Source organism: Cervus canadensis, chromosome 30 (genome assembly GCF_019320065.1).
Source record: "Cervus canadensis isolate Bull #8, Minnesota chromosome 30, ASM1932006v1, whole genome shotgun sequence".
Lineage (NCBI taxonomy): Eukaryota > Metazoa > Chordata > Mammalia > Artiodactyla > Cervidae > Cervus > Cervus canadensis.
In genome coordinates this window covers 44,001,476-44,023,994 of record NC_057415.1, presented here as the reverse complement: position 1 = coordinate 44,023,994, position 22,519 = coordinate 44,001,476, and the positions used below count along the sequence as shown (strand labels likewise).

General features: G+C 40.9%; 1 protein-coding gene across 7 annotated transcripts in view; it reads right to left on the bottom strand.

The window, feature by feature from the left end:
• Positions 1 to 462: 462 nt before the first annotated feature.
• The window catches only part of SH3YL1 (SH3 and SYLF domain containing 1), a 61,196-nt gene continuing 39,139 nt past the window's right edge, over positions 463 to 22,519 (bottom strand). For 4 of the 7 annotated variants that reach the window (XR_006266609.1, XR_006266607.1, XR_006266608.1 and 1 more), the window contains exons 9-11: positions 8,527 to 8,583; positions 6,469 to 7,805; positions 1,139 to 1,275 (exon numbers count right to left, since the gene is read on the bottom strand). Coding sequence is in view for 3 of the 7 variants with exons in the window: in XM_043453124.1 (XP_043309059.1) it covers positions 1,085 to 1,275; positions 8,527 to 8,583 (248 nt within the window). In the remaining 4 variants the exon portion in view is untranslated. Of the gene's footprint in view, positions 1,276 to 6,468; positions 7,806 to 8,341; positions 8,416 to 8,526; positions 8,584 to 22,519 lie in introns of those variants that run through there. The other 3 variants (XM_043453124.1, XM_043453123.1, XM_043453125.1) reach the window with 2 other exon arrangements.

Sequence of the window (22,519 nt, the reverse complement as noted above, 5' to 3'; positions counted from 1 at the left end):
AACTCATAGAGACAGAGAGTCAACTGATGGTTATCAGAGATTGGGAGGAGGGGAAACTAAGAGATACAAGTCAAAGGATACAAACTTCTAGTTTCTAGGAGCAATTCCTTCTGGCGATCTAATGTATAGCATGTGACTACAGCTGACAATGTTGTGTTACATAATTGAAACTTGCTAAGACAGTAGAACTTGTGTTCTCATTAAAGAAGTAAATATGTGAGATGATGGATGTTTAATTAATTTGGAATCCTTTCACAATGCATAAGTATTTCAAATCATCATGCTGTGCCCTTTAAATATTTTACAATTTTGTCAATTACATGTTGAGAAAGCTGGAAAAAAAAGAAGTTAGCAACACAGTCGTGGAGGTGGATTTTAACCTCCAGACTAACCACAGACCTCAGGTTACAAATAAGAAAAACAAAAATAAGAAAATAAGAAAAACAAAATCAAGATAGTAACTTAGCATTTTAAAAACATTTATTTAGAGACAATGGAATCATATCAACATAACTTTATTCTACTGCTACATATGAACAAGCATCACCTCATAAAGAAGGAAAGCTAACAGATGTCATCTTTTTTTAATGCATAGTTGAATTTCTTTGAAATTCTTTGTGAGGTTTCATATATATATAATTTTTGAAGATATAGAGATAATTTTTAAGGATTACTATTCTAGTCAATATCTCCAACTCTGAGTATTAGTTAATATACTATTTAAGCTGATTTATTCTTTTCTAGTCATTTTGCAAATATATGAAGTGGTATTCATACCTTAATCCTTAGATTCTCAAGATACAATCAAGTCACCATATACACAGCCAAATCAAATGTTTAGTGTATATTTGACAAATGAACACAAGAAAAATGTGATATCAACTATTAAATAGTATGTGTGATAAAAATCAATGGAAAGTAAAGATATGTAAGCTAAAAGATATATCTTTTACATACTAGATAAAAGTTTAAGGAATAAATAGAGGTGTCTTTACATTTATACTAAACATTTAACTGAATAGCAATTCCCTCCAGTGTAGAACTAATTTTTTTGTAATTCTCAAAGAACAAAATAATACAAACTTTAATTCATGGCAACATAGTTGGCTGGAAAAATGCCAGTTCGACCTCGAAGCTTTCCTTCCCACCAATCGAAATGTGAGTCTGTTTTTGATAGAACTGTGATTCTGTCTCCAGCTTGAAAATTCAAATCTCCTGGCTGTTGTCCTTCAAAAGAATATAGTGCTGTCACTTCCATGGGTTGGTTTGAATTGTCTAAAACAAGAAAAAAATATTTATTCACGTTTTTATGAGAAAAACAGGAAGTATGTGTAGGGAAGAGATAAATTAGCAATTCAGGGCTTGGGATTCTAATGTGGGAGGCCAGCAGAGTCCAGAGCACACAGTCTGTGTGATTTTTCATCACATCATTAACCTTATGTTTTTCTTTGTAAAGAGCAAATATTTGGTAATAACATTTCCTAAATCACACAAGTCAAACTGTACATTATTATATACTTAAATATGTGTTTGGCAAATATCTGTGGTTATAACGGTTTAAATTTGTCTAGTCTATAAGATAATATTATTACGTTTTCCCTATTTTAATAGAATAGTCATAGTAGCTTCAATGAATTACACTATTAGGTAAAAGTTGATATTTTACACTCTTGATTGTATCATAAAAGATTAAACTTAAAAACTATGCTCTGTGGTCACTGATAATGAGGATTACAGCTCAGATGCATTTGCTGTTTCATCAGTAGAAATTTATTTCCCCCTAAGCTTTTATGGCTGTTTTCATTTCTATACTTGATTCTTTCTCTCAAAAGAGAGATGAAATTCAAATTGGCACGTCAAGAAGCATGTCTACATAAGTTTAACCAGAACTTTAACAAGTATTCGGAAAAAATACCTTGAGGACCAAATGGGTAACATGAGCAAAGGACATTAACTATTATAAATTGTATAGAATCATAAGAGATAAAACAACAACAACAGACATTTGCTGTGTACTCAGCTACATGGAATTTGGTATTTCCATGTTTCATATAATTTTGTGCATGAATTAGGCAGTTAGATGCTTGTTAAATGCATCTTAGTACAGATATATTGAAAGCATATATAACCAAATTCTAAATCTATTTACTTGCTTGAATCTATAATACTATAATCATAAAAAATAAAGTGACTTTGACCTATTAGTAAGAAATGAAAATAGTCAACACTCTAATAGCAGTACATTTACTGAAGCACTGAATTTGTATCTCACACAAGATGGTGCTATAGTTCTTTCAATAGAGCATGTACCACGTAGTTGAATTCTCCTAAAGAAATAACCTTAATAATAACTAACATAACTGTATTAGTGATATTGCTGGTACAGTTTTTATCTATAAAACAGAGAAGTTCTATATATTTTTATATTTTATACTGTATTTACTTTTAACCTGTTACTTTAAAGAAATAAGAGTAAAAGTGTGTCACTAAAAGAATAAAGTTTTGATACAGTCTGGATAAAACCAAAGCAGTTAAATGACTACTAAGGTATATGAGTGAAGGGTCGTCACTGTGCACCATGAAAAGTGGCTACAGCTCTTCACTGAGAGGAACCCGCAGAGAGTCCTCACGACATCCTCACTGCGCTCAGACCAGAAGCGTGCAAGCTAATGCCAAAGAGCACAATCACTCTGAAGATGATTTTATCAATAATTGTATCCATGACCTCCACATATAAAGCTCAGTCTCAACATACCGAACGTAATTAAGGAAAGCCCTCAATAACTCCTCCTCCCCTTTCTTGTCTCCCAAACATTGTGGATAACAGAAGCAAGCAAAAAGGGTGCCTGTGAATATGAGGAAATGTTCTGGAAGCTACAGTCACCTTAACTGCAGTACATGCACACACCTGTAGCACTAATTACACAGTTAAGGATGCACAGGATGGTGAACACCATGATAGCAGGCGTCACTCCACGTGGATACAGTAGAGCGGCTCCGGGTCCTTGAGCCAGGCGCTGTGATAAACACACTTGCTCCTCACTTCCAGGGAGGGAGCTCTCACCCCACTTCCCAGAATATGAACCAGAGACTTGCAAATGTTAAGTGATCTGCCCAGGGGGTAAGATTCAAATCTCGGAAGCCTGTCTCCAGGCAATCTTAATCACTACTGAGATTAAGCCACAGGGTCTTCAGCAAACATAGGAGTCATAAATTGCATTCAATAGATTGAACCTGGATTCATTGGTATATTTTACCTTCTTAAAAAATTATTTTATTCTTAATGGAAGGATAATTGCTTTACAGTATGCCATGATCTTAGGTTTTTGAATGTTGAGATTTAAACCAGCATTTTTACTCTCCTCTTTCACCTTCATCAAGAGGCTCTTTAGTTCCTCTTCGCTTTCTGCCATGAGGGTGGTGTCACCTCCATTTCTCCCAGCAATCTTGACTCCAGCTTGTGCTTCCTCCAGCCCAGCGTTTCTCATGATGAACTTTGCGTATAAGTTAAATAAGGAGGGTGACAATAAACAGCCTTGACGTACTCCTTTACCGATTTGGAACCAGTCCATTGTTCCATGTCCAGTTCTAACTGATGCTTCCTGACCTGCATACAGATTTCTCAGGAAGCAGGTAAGGTGGTCTGGTATTTCCATCTCTGGAAGAATTTTCCAGTTTGTTGTGATCCACACAGTCAAAGGCTTTGGTGTAGGCAATGAAGCAGAAGTAGATGTTTTTCTGTAACTCTCTTGCTTTTCCTATTACCCAACAGATGTTGGCAATTTGATCTCTGGTTCCTCTGCCTTTTCTAAATCCAGAACATCTGGAAGTTCTTGGTTCATGTACTGTTGAAGCCTTGCTTGGAGAATTTTGAGCATTACTTTACAAGTGTGTGGTAGTCTGAATATTCCTTGACATTGCCTTTCTTTGGGTTTGAAATGAAAACTGACTTTTTCCAGTCCTGTGGCCACTGCTGAGCTTTCCAAATTTGCTGGCATATTGAGTGCAGCACTTTCACAGAATCATCTTTCAGGATTTGAAATAGCTCAACAGGAATTCCATCACCTCCACTAGCTTTGTTCATGGTGATGCTTCCTAAGACCCACTTGAATTCTCATTCCAGGATGTCTGGCTCTAGGTGAGTGATCACACCATTGTGGTTATCTGGACCATTAAGATGTTTTTTGTATAGCTCTTCTGTGTATTCTTGCCACCTCTTCTTAATATCTTCTGCTTCTGTTAGGTCCCTACCATTTCTGTCCTTTATTGTGCCCATGTTTGCATGAAATGTTCCCTTGGTATCTCTAATTTTCTTGAAGAGATCTCTAGTCTTTCCCATTCTATTGTTTTCCTCTATTTCTTTTCACTGATCACTGAGGAAGGCTTTCTTATCTCTCCTTGCTATTCTTTGGAACTCTGCATACAGATGAGTATATCTTTCCTTTTCTCCTTTGCCTTTTGCTTCTCTTCTTTCCCCAGCTATTTGCAAGGCCTCTTCAGACAACCATTTTGCCTTTCATTTTCTTGGGAATGATTTTGATCACCACCTCCTGTACAATGTCATGAACCTCCATCCATAGTTCTTCAGGCACTCTATCAGATCTAATCCCTTGAATCTATTTTTCACTTCCACTTATCATCGAAAGGGGTTTGATTTAGGTCATACCTGAGTAGTCTAGTAGTTTTCCCTACTTTCTTCAATTTAAGTCTGAATTTTGCAATAAGCAATTCATGATCTGAGCCACAGTCAGCTCCTGGTCTTGTTTTTGCTGACTGTATAGAGCTTCTCCATCTTTGGCTGCAAAGAATATAATCAATCTGATTTCGGTATTGACCATCTAGTGACGTCCCTGTGTAGAGTCATTTCTTGTGTTGTTGGAAGAGGGTGTTTGCTATGACCAGTGTGTTCTCTTGGCAAAACTCTGTTAGCTTTTGTCATTTCATTTTGTACTCTAAGCCCAAACTTGCCTGTTACTCCAGGTATCTCTTGACTTCCTACTTTTGCTTTCCAGTCCCCCATGATGAAAAAGACTTTTTTTTTTTTTTTTGGTGTTAGTTCTAGAAGATCTTGTAGGTCTTCATAGACGTGTTCAGTTTCTTCAGCATTAGTGGTTGGGGCATAGACTTTGATTACTATGATACTCAATGGTTTGCCTTGGAAATGAACCAAGATCATTCTGTTGCTTTTGAGATTGCCCCCAAGCACTGCATTTCAGACTCCTTTGCTGACTCTGAGGGCTACTCCATTTCTTCTATGGGATTCTTGCCCACAGTAGTAGATATAATAGTCATCTGAATTAAATTCGCCCATTTCAGTCCATTTTAGTTCACTGATATCTGGAACGTCTATGTTCACTCTTGCCATCTCCTGTTTGCTTCCAATTTACCTTGATTCATGGACCTAACATTCCAGGTTCCCATGCACTATTGTTCTTTACAGCATCAGACTTTACTTTTACCACCAGTCACATCCACAACAGGGCATTGTTTTCACTTCGGCTCAGCCTCTTCTTTCTTTCTGGAATTATTTCTCCACTCTTCTCCAGTAGCATATTGGGCATCTACCGACCTGGGGAGTTCATCTTTCAGTGTCCTATCTTTTTGTCTTTTCATACTGTTCATGGGGTTCTCAAGGCAAGAATACTGAAGTGTTTGCCATTCCCTTCTCCAGTGGACCACATTCCACTGTCCTGTCCACCATGACCCGTCTATCATGGGTGGCCCTACATGGCATGGGTCATAGTTTCATTGAGTTAGACAAGGCTGTGGTCCATGTGATCAGATTGGTTAGTTTTCTGTGACTGTGGTTTTCAGTCTGTCTGCCCTCTGATAGAGAAGGATAAGAGACTTGTAGAAGCTTCCTGATGGGAGGGACTGGCTGTGGGGAAAACTGGGTCTTGCTCTGGTCGGGGAGGCCACGCTCAGTAAATCTTTGATCCAATTTCCAGCTGATGGGTGGGGCTGTGTTCCCTCCCTGTAGTTTGGTTAGGCAAACTATTTTCCTGCATCACTGAGTTATCCAGACTGTACAAATAATAGGAATATCTGCTGCTGATGATCCCTGAATTTGATAACTGAATTTGTTCTTAGTAGTTTTAGAAATATATTTTATAATGAATAATTAGAGGAAGAAAGATATTATGACCTGAAGAAAAGACAGAAAGAATTGCAGACCAGGTTCAGTCTCTGCCCCTCCCCCCACTGAAGGCTGTCTAAATGCCTCTGAATTGCAGTTTTCAAATAAGATAAGGATGAAAACAGTAACAGGAAAAACGGGCCTAAGGGCCAAGCAGGGGTTCTGAGTCGCAGCAGAGGACAAGGCAGTGCTGCTGGGTGGGAGGAGGCTGACATTCAGCATTCCTCCTGAACAGAGGTGAAGCAGAGAGGGAGGTGTCACTGCTGGCAGACCTGGTGAAGAGCGTGGGCAGGACAGGCAGGCAGAGGTGTGCCGAATTCCTTACCACTCACCAGTCAGGCAAACCCCTCTATTCTAGGAGGGCGCAGGAGGGTCTTGAGGCGTTGTTGGGAAAGTTCATCCACAGGAAAAAAGGAGAGAGCTGGGCCGGGGTGAGCACAGGCGCCCCCCAGGGACCAGTTCACGTCCACCTGGTGCCAGGCTCCGCTGGCTTTTTCTTCAATAAGCTCAAAATGCAAAGGTCCTCTTTACTGTAAATAGTAGGGACAGTTTCCATAAGGAGAAGTTTAATGTCCACAATATAATTCATTAGAAGAGGTCAGCCAAGAGGACATGTTCTTCCAGGAAGGGAGACCACTTAGGAGAGCAGGGAAGCAAAGCCCACAGGGTCACTGAAACAGCCAGTGTCCACAGATGCGTTCCCTACTGAGGACACATGCCTTCAAGATCGGTATTCCTACACTTGCAAAAATATGGAGGATCTTTGAAGCAATTGACTATTTTATATCCAAATATTCAAGTTTATTCAAATAGGGGTTATTTTTCTCTCCCAAATCAGGGCTACACTTAAGAGGAAACAGATTACAGTCAGCTTTGGTGACTGGCAGCTGCTCTGAGCTCATAACTAGCAAGTCTGCGTCCACAGGATGCCACTGTCTTATTTCACTTCTCAGTGGAGCCTGCATAATGTAACCCCTATGGCATCGACACATCTGGCCCCAGACACGACTCAGAAGAATCTCAGACCTTGGAAGATCCCCTCCAAGACGCACTAGAAGTGGTGCCTTTGCTGCCGTGATGAGCTGGGCGGCTGACTTGATCCTGGCATCCACATGCCCCAGGATGTGGGTGGGGTCCACGACCCTTGGTGACCTCGATCTCTGCAGGAGCAGTGAGCTGGATGGGGCCAACTGGCAGAGGTCACAAGACCCGCAATTCTCAAATGGCAAAGTCAAAAGACGAAGGGCATCCGTGGTTGTCACACTCGGGGAGGGGCCCTGCTGGCATCATGGCCTGCGTCCTCAGGCACACACAGCTCAGGACAGCCCCACGGCAGAGAGCTCTGCACCAGGCCCAGGGGGCCCCTGCCAGTCAGAGGGTGGACAGGGGGCTGTGATGGATGCTGACCAAGGAGGTTCGGACCTCCAGGTACAAAAACCTTAGAGAACAGGACTATGGATGCTCACCCCCGTTTCACCATGAGGCCAGAAGACTTCGTAGCTGGAGCTTCCGTAGCAGTGAGGCCAGAGCATGCACAGCTGGAGAACCACTGCCGTGCCCGCGCCGCGCGGGGCAGCCCAGGGGGGCCAGCCGGGCGGCCAGGAGTCCTGCTCAGGCCTCAGGACCGAGGGGTCACAGGGCTGGGACTTTCCTCTGCAAGGCTGATAGACTGGCATAAGGAAGTTCTTGTAAGAGTTTAACTGATTTCACACAGCAATGTAAAGTAAGCTTTATTTTTAAAACAGACTTTAAATCTTTCCTTGCATTTTCTTCTTCAAAATCCCTTATATTTTGAGAAAGGCCTAAAATAAATTAATATTAACATTAACTTATTACCTACTGTTTGAAACACTTAGCTTGTGCTACCCTCAAATATAAAAGCAAAACCCAACCAACCGACCAACCATGGGAGGTAAAGTGTCTGGAACACACAGCCAGAGAATAAAAGTACCGGCTGTAAGTCTGAGCCTCTGTCTCCAGATCCCACTTAGGGTTTTGTTTCTTATCTTCCCTCATTGCTTTTTAAGAGATATTTCTAATATTTATCAGGCACTTAGACAACAGGTACAGACTTGAAAGGAATCTGAGAAAAGGAACGCTCGTCCCCAGAGTCACACTGCCAACGCCACTTCTGCTCAACTGTAGTCAAGGCCCCAAACCCACAGGACCCTGTGGCCCTTTCCCAAGTGGGTCCAGTCTGCTGACCTCATCAAGTTTGATCAGTCCAGTTGTGCAGAGTATGTTTTAAATGAAGTGCTTCTCAAAGTAATGTAAATATCCTATAAATGAAATAAGAAGTATTGATATTTTCACAACCTGCCAAATTAGTTAGGAGGTTTGTGTTATAAGATGGTAACTAATCTTTTTAAAACAGAAATATTTTTACTTACCAACTCTCTCATGATAGCTGGAAAGTTCAGGATACAGGTTATATTCGTTTCTGCTACCTGCAAAAAGTAAATAGATACATAAAAGAGGGGAACATTAGAAAATTTATTAGTATCTAGTATATAAGATACCCAAGAATGCCAAATACTGTTCTTGATAAGCAGATATTTTAAATCATTCTAACTGATTGAAATATAATTATTTTATCCTCTTTCAATCAAGAGGAACACCTGAATATACACAAAAAATAGACCAAACATAAGGCAGACAGTAAATGTCTAATATCTGTATGACCACAGGCACATAAACTACAGCTCACAGCATTGCAATTACATGTTCACAGAAAACACAGACACATCTTTTTCTAGAAATACGAGAATAAGAAAATCTGCAATCAGCAAGCCAGTGATTTTCAGACAGTCTTGCTTGTTTAACACCTAAAATAATTTTTAAAGAAGTATTTATATGTATATTTTTAAACTGATACCTAAAATTGTTAAATGTAAGATTAAGGATGTATTTTTAGCATATTTTAATGTCAATTACTTAAAATTTGTATCACTCCCTTTTTGGATAAAAAGATCTAAATATGATAGTGATCTGAACCCATCACCATTCATTAAAGAAAATCAACAAGATGTTTTTAATAGTCAGAAATTATATACTGTTCATTTTTAATCTTCAAATCATATTTTCACTTCATTTGTTCCAAAGATTTTTAACCAGTGTATTAATATTGTACTTTTCAACTGTGGTGTTGGAGAAGACTCTTGAAAGTCCCTTGGACTGCAAGGAGATCCAACCAGTCCATCCTAAAGGAAATCCTAAAGGGATGACAGAGGATGAGATGGTTGGATGGCATCACCAACTCCATGGACATGAGTTTGGGTAAACTCCGGGAGTTGGTGATGGACAGGGAGGCCTGGCATGCTGCAGTCCATGGGGTCGCAAAGAGTCGGAAATGACTGAGCGACTGAACTGAACTAAACTTATGCAAGTTTCTAAAACAAGAATTCATACATAAATTTATTTTAAAAATTTTATTTACATAACACAATCATCTATTTAATAATTTCTTACAGATTGAGTTATCATGATCATTATAAGCACACATTGATCAAAACTTCAAAAATATTATAAATTCATTAATTTACTAAACATTAAAGTGTTATTTGAAATACATTTCAACAGGCGGACTAGACTTTTAAAGATTAGTTCATATACACAGTTCAGTTCACTTAAATTGTTCAGTTGTGACCTACTCTTTGTGACCCCATGGACTGCAGAATGCCAGGCTTGCTCAAACTCATGTCCATTGTGTCAGTGATGCCATCCAACCATCTCATCCTTGTCATCCTCTTCTCCTCCTGCCTTCTTCAATCTTTCCCAGCATCCGCATCTTTTCTAATGAGTCAGTTCTTCACATCAGGTGGCCAAAGTACTGGAGTTTCAGCTTCAGCACCAGTCTTTCCAATGAATATTCAGGACTGATTTCCTTTAGGGTCAACTGGTTTGATCTCCTGGCAGTCCAAGGGACTCTCAAGAGTCTCCTCCAACACCACAGTACAAAAGCATCAATTCTTTGGTGCTCAGCTTTTTGTATGGTCCAATTCTCACATCCATACAAGACTACTAGAAAAAAAAACATAGCTTTGACTATACAAATCTTTGTTGGCAAAGTAATGTCTCTACCTAGGTTGGTCATAGCTTTTTTTCCAAGGAGCAAGCGTCTTTAAGTTTCATGACTGCAGTCACCATCTGCACTGAGTTTGGAGCCCAAGAAAATAAAGTCTCTCACTATTTCCATTGCTTCCCCATCTATTTGCCATGAAGTGATGGGACTGGATGTCATGATCTTAGTTTTCTGAATACTGAGTTTTAATCCAGCCTTTTCATTCTCCTCTTTCGCTTTCATCAAGAGGCTCTTTAGTTCCTCTTTGATTTCTGCCCTATGCGTGGTGTCATCTGCATATCTGAGGTTGATATTGATATTCCTCCTGGCAATCTTGATTTCAGTTGTGCTTCATCCAGTCTGGCATTTCACATGATGTACTCTGCCTATAAGTTAAATAAACACGGTCACAATATACAGTCCTGACGTACTCTTATCCCATTTGGAACCAGGCCATTGTTCCAAGTCCAGTTGTAACTATTGCTTCTTGACTTGCATATAGATTTCTCAGGAGACAGGTAAGGTGGTCTGGTATTCCCATCTCTTGAAGGATTTTCCACAGTTTGTGGCGATCCACACAATCAAAGGCTTTGGCATAGCCAATGAAGCAGAAGTAGACCTTTTCCTGGAACTCTTGCTTTTCTTATGACCCAAAGGATGTTGGCAATTTGATCTCTGGTTCCTCTGCTTTTTCTAAATCTAGCTTGAATATTTGGAAGTTCTCGATTCACATACTATTGCAGCCTAGCTTGGAGAATTTTGAGCATTACTTTGCTAGAGTGTGAAATGAGTGCAATTGTGTGGTAGTTTGAGCATTCTTTGGCATTGCCTTTCTTTGGGATTAGAGTGGAAACTGACCTTCAGTCCTGTGGCCACTGCTGAGCTTTCCAAATTTGCTGGCATATTGAGTGCAGCACTTTAGCAGCATCATCTTTTAGGATTTGAAATAGCTCAGCTGGAATTCCATCACCTCCACTAGCTTTGTTCATAGTGATGCTTTCTAAGGCCCATTTGACTTCAAACTCCAGGATGTCTGGCTCTAGGTGAGTGATGAAACCATCGTGGTTATCTGGACCGTTAAGATCTTTTTTGTATAGTTCTTCTGTGTATTCTTGCCACCTCTTAATACATTCTGCTTCTGTTAGGTCCACATCATTTCTGTCCTTTATTGTGCCCATATTTGCATGAAATGTTCCCTTGGTATCTCTAATTTTCTTGAAGAGATCTCTAGTCTTTCCCATTCTATTGTTTTCCTCTATTTCTTTGCACTGATCACTGAGGAAGGCTTTCTTATCTCTCCTTGCTATTCTTTGGAACTCTGCAGTCAAATGGGTATATCTTTCCTTTTCTCCTTGCCTTTCACATCTCTTTTCTCAACTCTTTGTAAGGCCTCCTCAGACAATCACTTTGCCTTTCTTTTTCTTGAGGATGGTTTTGATCACGGCCTCCTGTACAATATCACAAACCTCCGTCCATAGTTCTTCAGGCACTCTGTCTATCAGATGTAATTCCTTGACCTATTTGCCACTTCCACTGTATATCGTAAGGGATTTCTTTTAGGTCATACCTGAATTTAGGTCATATATACAGGATAACTATTATTTATGGAATGACATAGCTTCAACATAAAATTGTATTTCAGTGTTCTTTTTTAAAGATATAGATGCTAAGAAAACTGGTTTATAGAAAAACTAGAGGGCAAGAGAGATATTTTATAAGAATGTAACATAATTCTTTTATTTCCCTTCTTAGATAGAGGTAAAAAAATTCTCATAGAGATCTATCATCAAAACAATAGAAATAATAAAATATTACTTATTAACCAATAAGCTATTGCTACTATAATTTTTATTTTGGTGATAGCTATGTGATTTTATAAATAATTCCTATATAATGATAATATTAATTACTATTCTTATTGTAAATTCAGATAATGGTGCCATTAGGTCTTCCTTCAGCTTTGTTGAAAGCTAGAAAAAATGTAGTTCATCTAATTTACAAAATTATTTACTGTTCATCAGACTTACCACTACACTAATATCAACTTTCATATTTCAAATTATATCATTGTCCTTACATTTTGGGGACAAAGTTGTAGTAGCATGATTAAGATAGTTTGGAGTTTGCTTTCCTTATTGAAGTGTGAAAAACAACTGTGAAAGAATGGAAGACAAAGAGGGCAACGTGTACGCCGTGTTCACAAGAAGACAGGTGTGGAAACTGGCCCCCTGTAGACTGCGTCTTAAATCGCCTTTGTGCTCGGGGGCTTCTTCCCAGGCCCCGCGTGCCCCTCAGGGCTTCCCTGGTGGCCCCATTGCAGAGAATCTGTCTGTGATGCAGGGAGACCCAGGTTCGACCCCTGGGTCAGGAAGATCCCCTGGAGAAGGGCAGAGCAACCCACTCCAGTATGCTTGTCTGGAGAATTCCACGGGCAGAGGAACCTGGCCGGTTACGGTCCATGGGGTCACCGGTTGGACACGACTGACTAAGCACATGCTTCCCCATCTCTGTGTACCCCTTAAGGACAGAGGTGCATCAGTGTGAAGGCCACTGGCCTAAGAAGTTCATGAATATAAAAATATAAAAATAAGTATTGGCAAGGTGGGGAAGAGGGTATAAACAGCAGAGAATCTACTTTAAAAAACTGACTAGAAGTAAGAGATTTGGGGTAGGTGACCATATATAAGACAAAATATATGCAAATTAAGGCTTTCTCAATTATTAAAAGAAGCACCCTGAAATATAAATGGGAAAGCGTCTTCCATTCAACACAGCAAAACAAAATTACAAAGTACTTAGAAATAAATTTAACAAGAAAGGCACAGAAACTATGAAATCTTAGGAAAGACATAATATAATATTTCAACAAATGGAAAGCATAAAACAGGAAGATTATCATACAAATGCCAAATTTATTAGTTTATACATGTAATGTTATTATAATTAATATAAAAATCATAGAGTCCATATAAGTACATAACATTACTTTAACCAGAATTGCATATTGGTAGTTGACAGGAGTATTGGTAAAATGCTCCTAAATTAACTGAGGAGTAAGTATCTAATAACTGCAAGAATGAAATACTTCAAGAAAACCGAGGACACTATGAATGCAATGTATAGGAGAGAAGACCTTAACCATGCTAAAACATTGATGCTTTCAATTGTGGTGCTGGAGAAGACCCTGAGGGTCCTTGGACAGCAAGGAGATCAAACCGGTCAATCCTAAAGGAAGTCAACCCTGCATACTCATTGGAAGGACTGATGCTGAAACTGAAGCTCCAATACTTTGGCCGCCTGATGTGAAGGGCTGACTCACGGAAAATGACCATGATGCTGGGAAAGACTGGAGGCAAAAGGAGAAGGGCATGACAGAGGAGGAGATGGTTAGATAGCATCACTGACTCAATGGACATGAATTTAAGCAAACTCCAGGAGATAGTGAAGGGGAGCAGAGCTTGGTGTGCTGCAGTTCATGGGGCTGCAAAGAGTTGGACATGATTTAGCAACTGAGTAACAACAACAACAACTACAAAATACAATATCTATAAAAAATAAGTGACAGATAAATTTTTACATAAACATTAAAACTTTGATAAATGAAAGTTGTATATATCAAACTTTTATGTTTCATATAGATTATGAACTACATGAAAATTTAGATCAACAAATGATACATCTAGAGAAATAAACTGTCATCCAAATGAGAAACCCCTTAATATACAAAATACTCCTACAAGTTGAAAATGTAACAAGCATTCCAACAGAAAAAAATTAACCAATGAAATACAGACTTTTAAGATAAGATCAAATTCCAAACACCAGCAATAAGATGAAAAAAATGCTTACATCACTAATAGGGACAAACACAATCAATCACCAAGGAGATATAACTAACCCTCAGACTAGTAAACACTTCAAGACACTTCAACACTACGAGTGATGAGGGATGACTGTGAGGAGTGTTGTGGTGGAGTGTACAGGTAGGGAGTGTAGATGAAGTGTACACAGTAGGGAGTGTAGGTGTCTGGTTGGGGTGTACACAGTAGTGAGTTTAGGTGTCTGGTAGGGGTGTACACAGTAGTGAGTTTAGGTGTCTGATGGGGTGTACACAGTAGGGAGTGTAGGTGTCTGGTAGGGGTGCACACAGTAGGGAGTGTGGGTGTCTGATGGGGTGTACACAGTAGGGAGTGTAGGTGTCTGATGGGGTGTACACAGTAGGGAGTGTAGGTGTCTGGTAGGGGTGTACACAGTAGGGAGTGTAGGTGTCTGGTAGGGGTGTACACAGTAGGGAGTGTGGGTGTCTGGTAGGGGTGTACACAGTAGGAGATAGGGGTGTACACTAACCACTCAGGGGTGTACACTAGTAGGGGTGTACACAGTAGGGTGTGTGGGTGTCTGTACACAGTAGGGAAGGGGTGTACACAGTAGGGTGTGTGGGTGTCTGATAGGGGTGTACACAGTAGGGAGTGTGGGTGTCTGACAGGGGTGTACACGAGTCTGACAGGGGTGTGTAGGGAGTGTAGGTGTCTGGTAGGGGTGTACACAGTGAGTGTAGGTGTCTGGTAGGGGTGTACACAGTATGGAGTGTAGGTGTCTGATAGGGGTGTACACAGTAGGGAGTGTGGGTGTCTGACAGTGTAGATGAAGTGTACACAGTAGAGTGTAGTGGTAGGTGTACACTGGTTGGGGTGTACACAGTAGGGGTGTGTAGTTTAGGTGTCTGGTAGGGGTGTACACAGTAGTCTGAGTGTAGTGTTAGGTGTCTGATGGGGTGTACACAGTAGGGAGTGTAGGTGTCTGGTAGGGGTGCACACAGTAGGGAGTGTGGGTGTCTGATGGGGTGTACACAGTAGGGATGGGGTGTACACTGATAGGGGTGTACACAGTAGGGAGTGTAGGTGTCTGGTAGGGGTGTACACAGTAGGTGTCTGTGTAGGGGTGTACACTGGTAGGGGTGTACACAGTAGGGAGTGTAGGTGTCTGGTAGGGGTGTACACAGTAGGGAGTGTGGGTGTCTGTGTAGGGGTGTACACAGTAGGTGTACACAGTGTGGGTGTCTGATAGGGGTGTACACAGTAGGGAGTGTGGGTGTCTGACAGGGGTGTACACAGTAGGGAGTGTAGCTGTCTGACAGGGGTGTACACAGTAGGGAGTGTAGGTGTCTGGTAGGGGTGTACACAGTAGGGTGTGTGGGTGTCTGACAGGGGTGTACACAGTATGGAGTGTAGGTGTCTGACAGGGGTGTACACAGTAAGGAGTGTAGGTGTCTGGTAGGGGTGTACACAGTATGGAGTGTAGGTGTCTGGTAGGGGTGTACACAGTAGGGTGTGTGGGTGTCTGATAGGGGTGTACACAGTAGGGAGTGTGGGTGTCTTGTAGGGGTGTACACAGTAGGGTGTGTGGGTGTCTGATAGGGGTGTACACAGTAGGGAGTGTGGGTGTCTGATAGGGGTGTACACAGTAGGGAGCGTAGGTGTCTGATAGGGGTGTACACAGTAGGGAGTGTAGGTGTCTGGTAGGGGTGTACACAGTAGGGAGTGTAGGTGTCTGGTAGGGGTGTACACAGTAGGGTGTGTGGGTGTCTGATAGGGGTGTACACAGTAGGGAGTGTGGGTGTCTGACAGGGGTGTACACAGTAGGGAGTGTAGCTGTCTGACAGGGGTGTACACAGTAGGGAGTGTAGGTGTCTGGTAGGGGTGTACACAGTAGGGTGTGTGGGTGTCTGACAGGGGTGTACACAGTATGGAGTGTAGGTGTCTGACAGGGGTGTACACAGTAAGGAGTGTACTGGTAGGGGTGTACACAGTATGGAGTGTAGGTGTCTGGTAGGGGTGTACACAGTAGGGTGTGTGGGTGTCTGATAGTACACAGTAGGGAGGAGTGTAGGTGTCTGGTAGGGGTGTACACAGTAGGGGTGTACACAGTAGGGAGTGGGTGTCTGATAGGGGTGTACACAGTAGGGAGTGTAGGTGTCTGGAGGGGTGTACACAGTAGGGTGTGTGGGTGTCTGATAGGGGTGAGCACAGTGGAAGCGTAGGTGGTGGGAAATGGCTGACAAGACTCGGCAGTAGTAAAAACTTTTAAAAATCAATCTACCAAAACATCTTAAATATTTAAAAATATATCCTTTCACCTATCATGCCTGTTCCTCGAAATTATCTTTAAAAAATTTCCACTATGTAGACAGCTTAAGAAATTAACTGTGACACTGCTTGGCATGGAAAAAAGTTGAAAGTTAATATCTATCAGTAGGAGAGTGGCTAATAAAATATGTCCATCTACATGATGGAATACTGAATATCCACTACAAAGAATTAAATTAAGAGAGGAGTAAGTATCCAATAACTGCAAGAACACAGTTGATTGAGGGATTTCCATGAGATGTTGCTGAGCAAAAGGAACAAATAAATCCCACGAACAAACAAGCTATAGTAAAACATGAATACTATAACAGCATTTTTGTGAGATGACAACAAAACATTTGGACTGTGTGTGGTCTACATGTTTATACACATGCTTATGAGTGGAACTACATGGAGAAAATACAGAGGAACTATAGAAACACAGAGAAAAGTATCATTCCTATTGTTGCTGGTTTGAGTATGGAAGAGAGTGACGTGCAATTAAGGACAGAGGAGAAATGGGAAAAGGGGAAGGACTCCTAAAAGAAAAAGAAAAAAAATGCTTTCAAAAACCATATTTATGAATCACATATACACCTATATAAAATTATATATGTGAGGATATATAAGAAATTAAAAATTAAGATTTTGTTTTTTAATAAAGCACCTAGGAATAAGTCATATTAAAATGAAAGGTTAAAAATAGATACAAATTTTAAACTCTTTTATTGAATCAAAACCAGGAGTTCGCAACCAGGCATGATATGCTACATGAGAAAAGATGATGGGCATGTGAAAAAAACAGGAATTGAGCAACAAATACTGAAGCTGAAAAAGTAAAGTGAGAAGAAGAGTGGGTGGTGACTAGAGCTGAGTCTGCAGACACATGCCCGGGCGAGAAGGTGAGCTGGCAAGCACCCTGCGGAACCAGCAAGAGCAGCCCCTGCCGGGACAGGGCGCTTCCAAAGACCGAGGTCACGGCGGCAGACAGACGGGCCGAGGCTGGCGCAGCAGGGGGACCCGCGCCCCATGAGGCTAGATACTAAAATACCTGCTCAGGGAGAATGTGCAAGAGAAACAAACCTCCCAAGATTTTTCCATCGTTAGCTGAGAGGAGTTTCTTGAGATAAGGTAAGTAGCTTTTTAATCTACACTGACAAGTAACTGATATTGAAGACTAGCAGGATTTTTAGGTAGGTGTGATATAGATACCTACTCCCTCAGTAAGGAAATTTTAGAAACACTGTATTTTGAAGTATTCACATAGGTCAGATTTTATGTAACCACTCCTATCTAAAATAAAAATAGATTCTAAAATAAAAATAGATTCAATGCTCACATCTTGCTAATGAAAATAAGGTATAAGCAAATCAATCATCAGAACATAAATAAAAATAGACTATACTGTCACCCTTATTTAACTTACATGCAGAGTACATCATGAGAAACGCTGGGCTGGAAGAAGCACAAACTGGAATCAAGATTTCCGGGAGAAATATCAATAACCTCAGATATGCAGATGACACCACCCTTATGGCAGAAAGTGAAGAGGAACTAAAAAGCCTCTTGATGAAAATGAAGGAGGAGAGTGAAAAAGTTGGCTTAAAGCTTAACATTCAGAAAACTAATATCATGACATCTGGTCTCATCACTTCATGGCAAATAGATGGGGAAACAGTGGGAACAGTGTCAGACTTTATTTTCTTGGGCTCCAAAATCACTGCAGATGGTGACTGCAGCCATGAAATTAAAAGATGCTTACTCCTTGGAAGGAAAGTTATGACCAGCCTAGATAGCATATTAAAAAGCAGAGACATTACTTTGCCAACAAAGGTCCGTCTGGTCAAGGCTATGGTTTTTCCAGTGGTCATGTATGGATGTGAGAGTTGGACTGCGAAGAAAGCTGAGCGCTGAAAAATTGATGCTTTTGAACTGTGGTGTTGGAGAAGACTCTTGAGAGTTCCTTGGACTGCAAGGAGATCCAATCAGTCCATCTTAAAGGAGATCAGTCCTGGGTGTTCATTGGAAGGACTGATGCTGAAGCTGAAACTCCAGTACTTTGGCCACCTCATGAGAAGAGTTGACTCATCGGAAAAGACCCTGATGCTGGGAAAGATTGAAGGCAGGAGGAGAAGGGGACGACAGAGGATGAGATGGCTGGATGGCATCACCAACTTAATGGGCATGAGTCTGAGTAAACTCCAGGAGTTGGTGATGGACAGGGAGGCCTGGTGTGCTGTGATTCATGGGGTCGCAAAGAGTCGGACACGACTGAGCGACCGAACTGAACTGAACTGATCCCTTTGGAAGAACAAAGCAGCATCCCAAGAGAACAGGATACAGAGCAAGTTGTGCGTGTGTTTAGGGCGTGGGGTGGGGCTCAGCGGCAAAGAACACACCTGTCAATGCAGGAGATGCAGGAGACACAGGTTTGACCCCTGGGTCAGGACGATCCCCTGGAGGAGGGAGTAGCAACTCACTCCAGCATTCTTGCCTGGGAAACCTCAAGGACAGGGAAGCCTGGAGGGCTACAGTCCATGGGGTTGCAAAGAGTCAGACAGGACTGAGTGACTGAGCACATACACGCTATAAAGAATAGGTCTAGTTCCTGAGGACCTTCCTAGATGAGGTAAATTTAGACAAGCTAAAGGCACAGCCAGGAATCACTATGAGGGCCATGAGTTGGGTTTCATGCTCATTTTTCACCTGGGCATGAAAACTGGGCAAATGGATACAAAACACGGAGGGGGAGGTGCAGGACCAGCTTTATGGCCTTGGCAGCAGTTTGACACTTAGAGTCCTTTGCCCAGAGCTTATCATATACTGCTGACCCTTGAATAGCGTGGGTTTGCACTGTGTGGGTTCACTTACAAGTGGATTTTTTCTGATAACATTGGAAAATTTGTCTGAGATTTGCCACAAACTGAAAAAACTCAGATGAAACACATAGCCTAGAAATATCAAAAGAAATAACTAAAAGTTAGGTGTGTCATGAATGCATGGAATTTATGTAGATACTATTCTGTTTTACCGTTTGCAGCCATAAGATACACACAAATCTTTTACTAGGAGTTAAAATTTATCAAAACTTACACACATGCACACTCACACTCTCCATTTGCAGTGGAGAGAAATGTAAACAAATGTGAAGCTGCAGTATTCAATCATAATCACATAAATGAACATACTTACTGTACACACACAAGTATACGCACTGTACCACTGTAACACTTGTGTGGCCACCCCCTGTTGCTGTGGTGAGGTGATGAGTGTTGCAAGCAACTGCCAAAGGTGTTGACCTTAATCGCCTCCACATGACGAGCTGTCTCTCCAGTAAATTGTGTATCACTATGGTAAGTTCTCTTTCACAGTTCTGGTGTATTTTTCATTGTGTTTAAAATGATACTATAAATCTTGATTAACACCAAGGGACCCATAAAAAGTACCACTAGTGATCCTGGAAGTGCTCCCAAGAGGCAGAGAAAAGTCATTACAAGCAAAAGCTGAACTGCTTGATGTGTGGAATCTGAGGTCTGCAACTGCACCTGCCCACCATTCCAACATAAATAAATTCAGTGTAAGAACCATATTTAAAAGAGAAAAGGAAAAAAAAAAATAAAAGAGAAAAGGAAATCCATGAAGTTGTTGCTGCGGCTACACCAATAGGCACAGAAACCTTGCATCTTTTGTGAAATACCTTTTTATCTTATATTGTAAATGCAGTTTCTATGTGGGTGCAATAGACTCTAATAAAATTTGAGAAAAAGCAAAGTCATTATATGACAACTTAAAGCAGAAAGAAGGTGAAGGATCTAAAACTGGAGAACTAAATGCCAGCCAAGTTTGCTTTGATAATTTTAGTAAGAAGTTGGGCTTAAGTAACATCAAGATAACAGGAGAAGCAGCTTCTGCTGACCAAGAGGCAATAGCCAAGTCCTAGACGCCATTAGGAAAATCATTGACAAGAAAGAATATTTGCCTGAACAAGTTTTTAATGCAGATGAAACTACCCTATTCTGGGAAAAACTGCAACCAAGGACATTTATTAGTAAGGAAGAGAAGTGAACACCAGCATTTCAGGCAGGAAGGGACAGACAAGCTCTGCTCTTCCGAGCACAGGCACTGGAGTTCATGATCCACCCTCCTCTATAAAACTGCTAACCCCCAAACCTAGAACGGGAACAGATAAACAAAAGCTGACAACCTTTCGATTGTGCAAAAAGAAGGCATGGATCATGACAACTCTTTTTCTTTTTTTGGTCCCTGAAATCAGGAAGTACTGTGCCAGTAAGGGACTGCCTTTTAAAGTTCTTTTGATATTGGGCAATGCCCCTGGCCACCCAAGAACCCCATGAGTTCAGCTCTATGAGCAGACCACCAAGTAGTGGTATTGGTCTCAAACACAACATCTCTGTTTCCAACCTCTAGATCAGGGGATCATCAGGACTTTTAAAGGCTCACTCCACATGGTACTCTACAGAAAGAACTGTTGATGCTGTGGAAGAGAAGGCCTACAGCGAGAACAGTATGAAAGTCTGGAAGATTACACCACTGAAGATACCATTTCTTGTAGAAAAAGCCATGAAAGTCATCAAGCCTGAAACAATAAATTCCTGCTGAAGAAAACTGTTCCAGATGTCATGCATGACTTCAGAGAATTTACAATAGAGCCAATCAAGGAAATCAGGAAATAGATTGCAAATACAGCAAAATAGGTGGGGGAAGCGTGGCTGTGAAGGGTCTCAAGACATGGATCTTGGAGACTTTCAAGAGCTAATGGACACCACATCAGAGGAATTAACAAAAGATGATTTGACGTAGATGAGAGCTCCTGAATCAGTGCCAGATAATGAGGAAAAAGACGTAGGAGCAGTGCCAAAGACAAACTGACATCAGACAATCTGGTAGAGGGTTCTGCTTATTCAAGTGAAAGTGAAAGCAGCAGTCGCTCAGTCGTGTCCGACTCTCCATGACCCCAAGGACTGCAGCCCGCCAAGCTCCTCTGTCCATGGGATTCTCCAGGTGAGAATACTGGGGTGGGTTGCCATGCCCTTCTCCAGGTGATCTTCCCAACCCGGGGTCAAACCCGAATCTCTTACATCTCCTGCATTGGCAGGCAGATTCTTTAACGCTTGAGCTACCTGGGAAGCCCTGCTTATTCAAGACTGCTTTTAAACTTCTTTTTCAACATGGATCTTGTATAATACAGGGACCGAAACTAAAGTAAACGGTGGAAGGAGGACTGGGATCCTGTATACACATTTTTAGAGAAATGAAAAAGCAAAAAAGTCAGACAGAAATCATGATGTATTTCCATAAAGGGACATCGAGGGTGCCTGCCTCTCTTCCCCCCCACCCCACTTCTGCCACCCCTGGGGCAGCAGGACCACCCCATCCTCTTCCCCCTCCTTCTCCTCAGCCTGCTCAACATGAAGATGAGGAGGATGAAGACCTCTGTGATGATCCACCTCCACTTAACAAATAGTAAATAATCATCATGTCATTCAGTTAACAAACTTATCTGCTGTGTATGCACATGTCCTCACGTGAAAATCTAATAATTGTGAGAGGTCTCTATGTCATCACCAACATCGCCTAAGTGTTTATCACACAGAACACTGTGTGCAAGACTTGTACAGAAGTGGATAGGCTATCCTCACATAGGCTAAGATGAGTCACATGTAATACAAAATTAATAATGTGTTAGTTTTCTTACTGTTATATAACTTGGCTTTCAAAGAATTACATTACTGTATAGCATGCTTCTCTCTCTCTTCTTGTAATTGTAGAAACTATCAGTCTTCACCACATGTAAGTGGTTTGTTGTTTTTTCATGTAAGTGGTTTTTAAAAAATGTACTGATGTTTCTAATATTTATTATAAATATGGCTGTAATATTGTGTGCCAAAAAAATTTCTAGTTCTTCATTCATCAGTATACAGGCTAGGCTACCATAAAGCAATCATATTGCTGCTTATTTTTATCAGTGCATGCATCATTATATCTGTAAATGTGAATTTCTTTTCCTATTAATTTTTAATTTTTTAATGTTAGTATTACATATAACATTTACAGTGTTTTGTATCACATAAGACAATATTGACATGGGTAGTGACAGACAATTCATCTTGTAAACAGAAAGATGTAAACTTTTGGTATAAATAAATACAGTACAGTACCATCAATATATTTTCATTT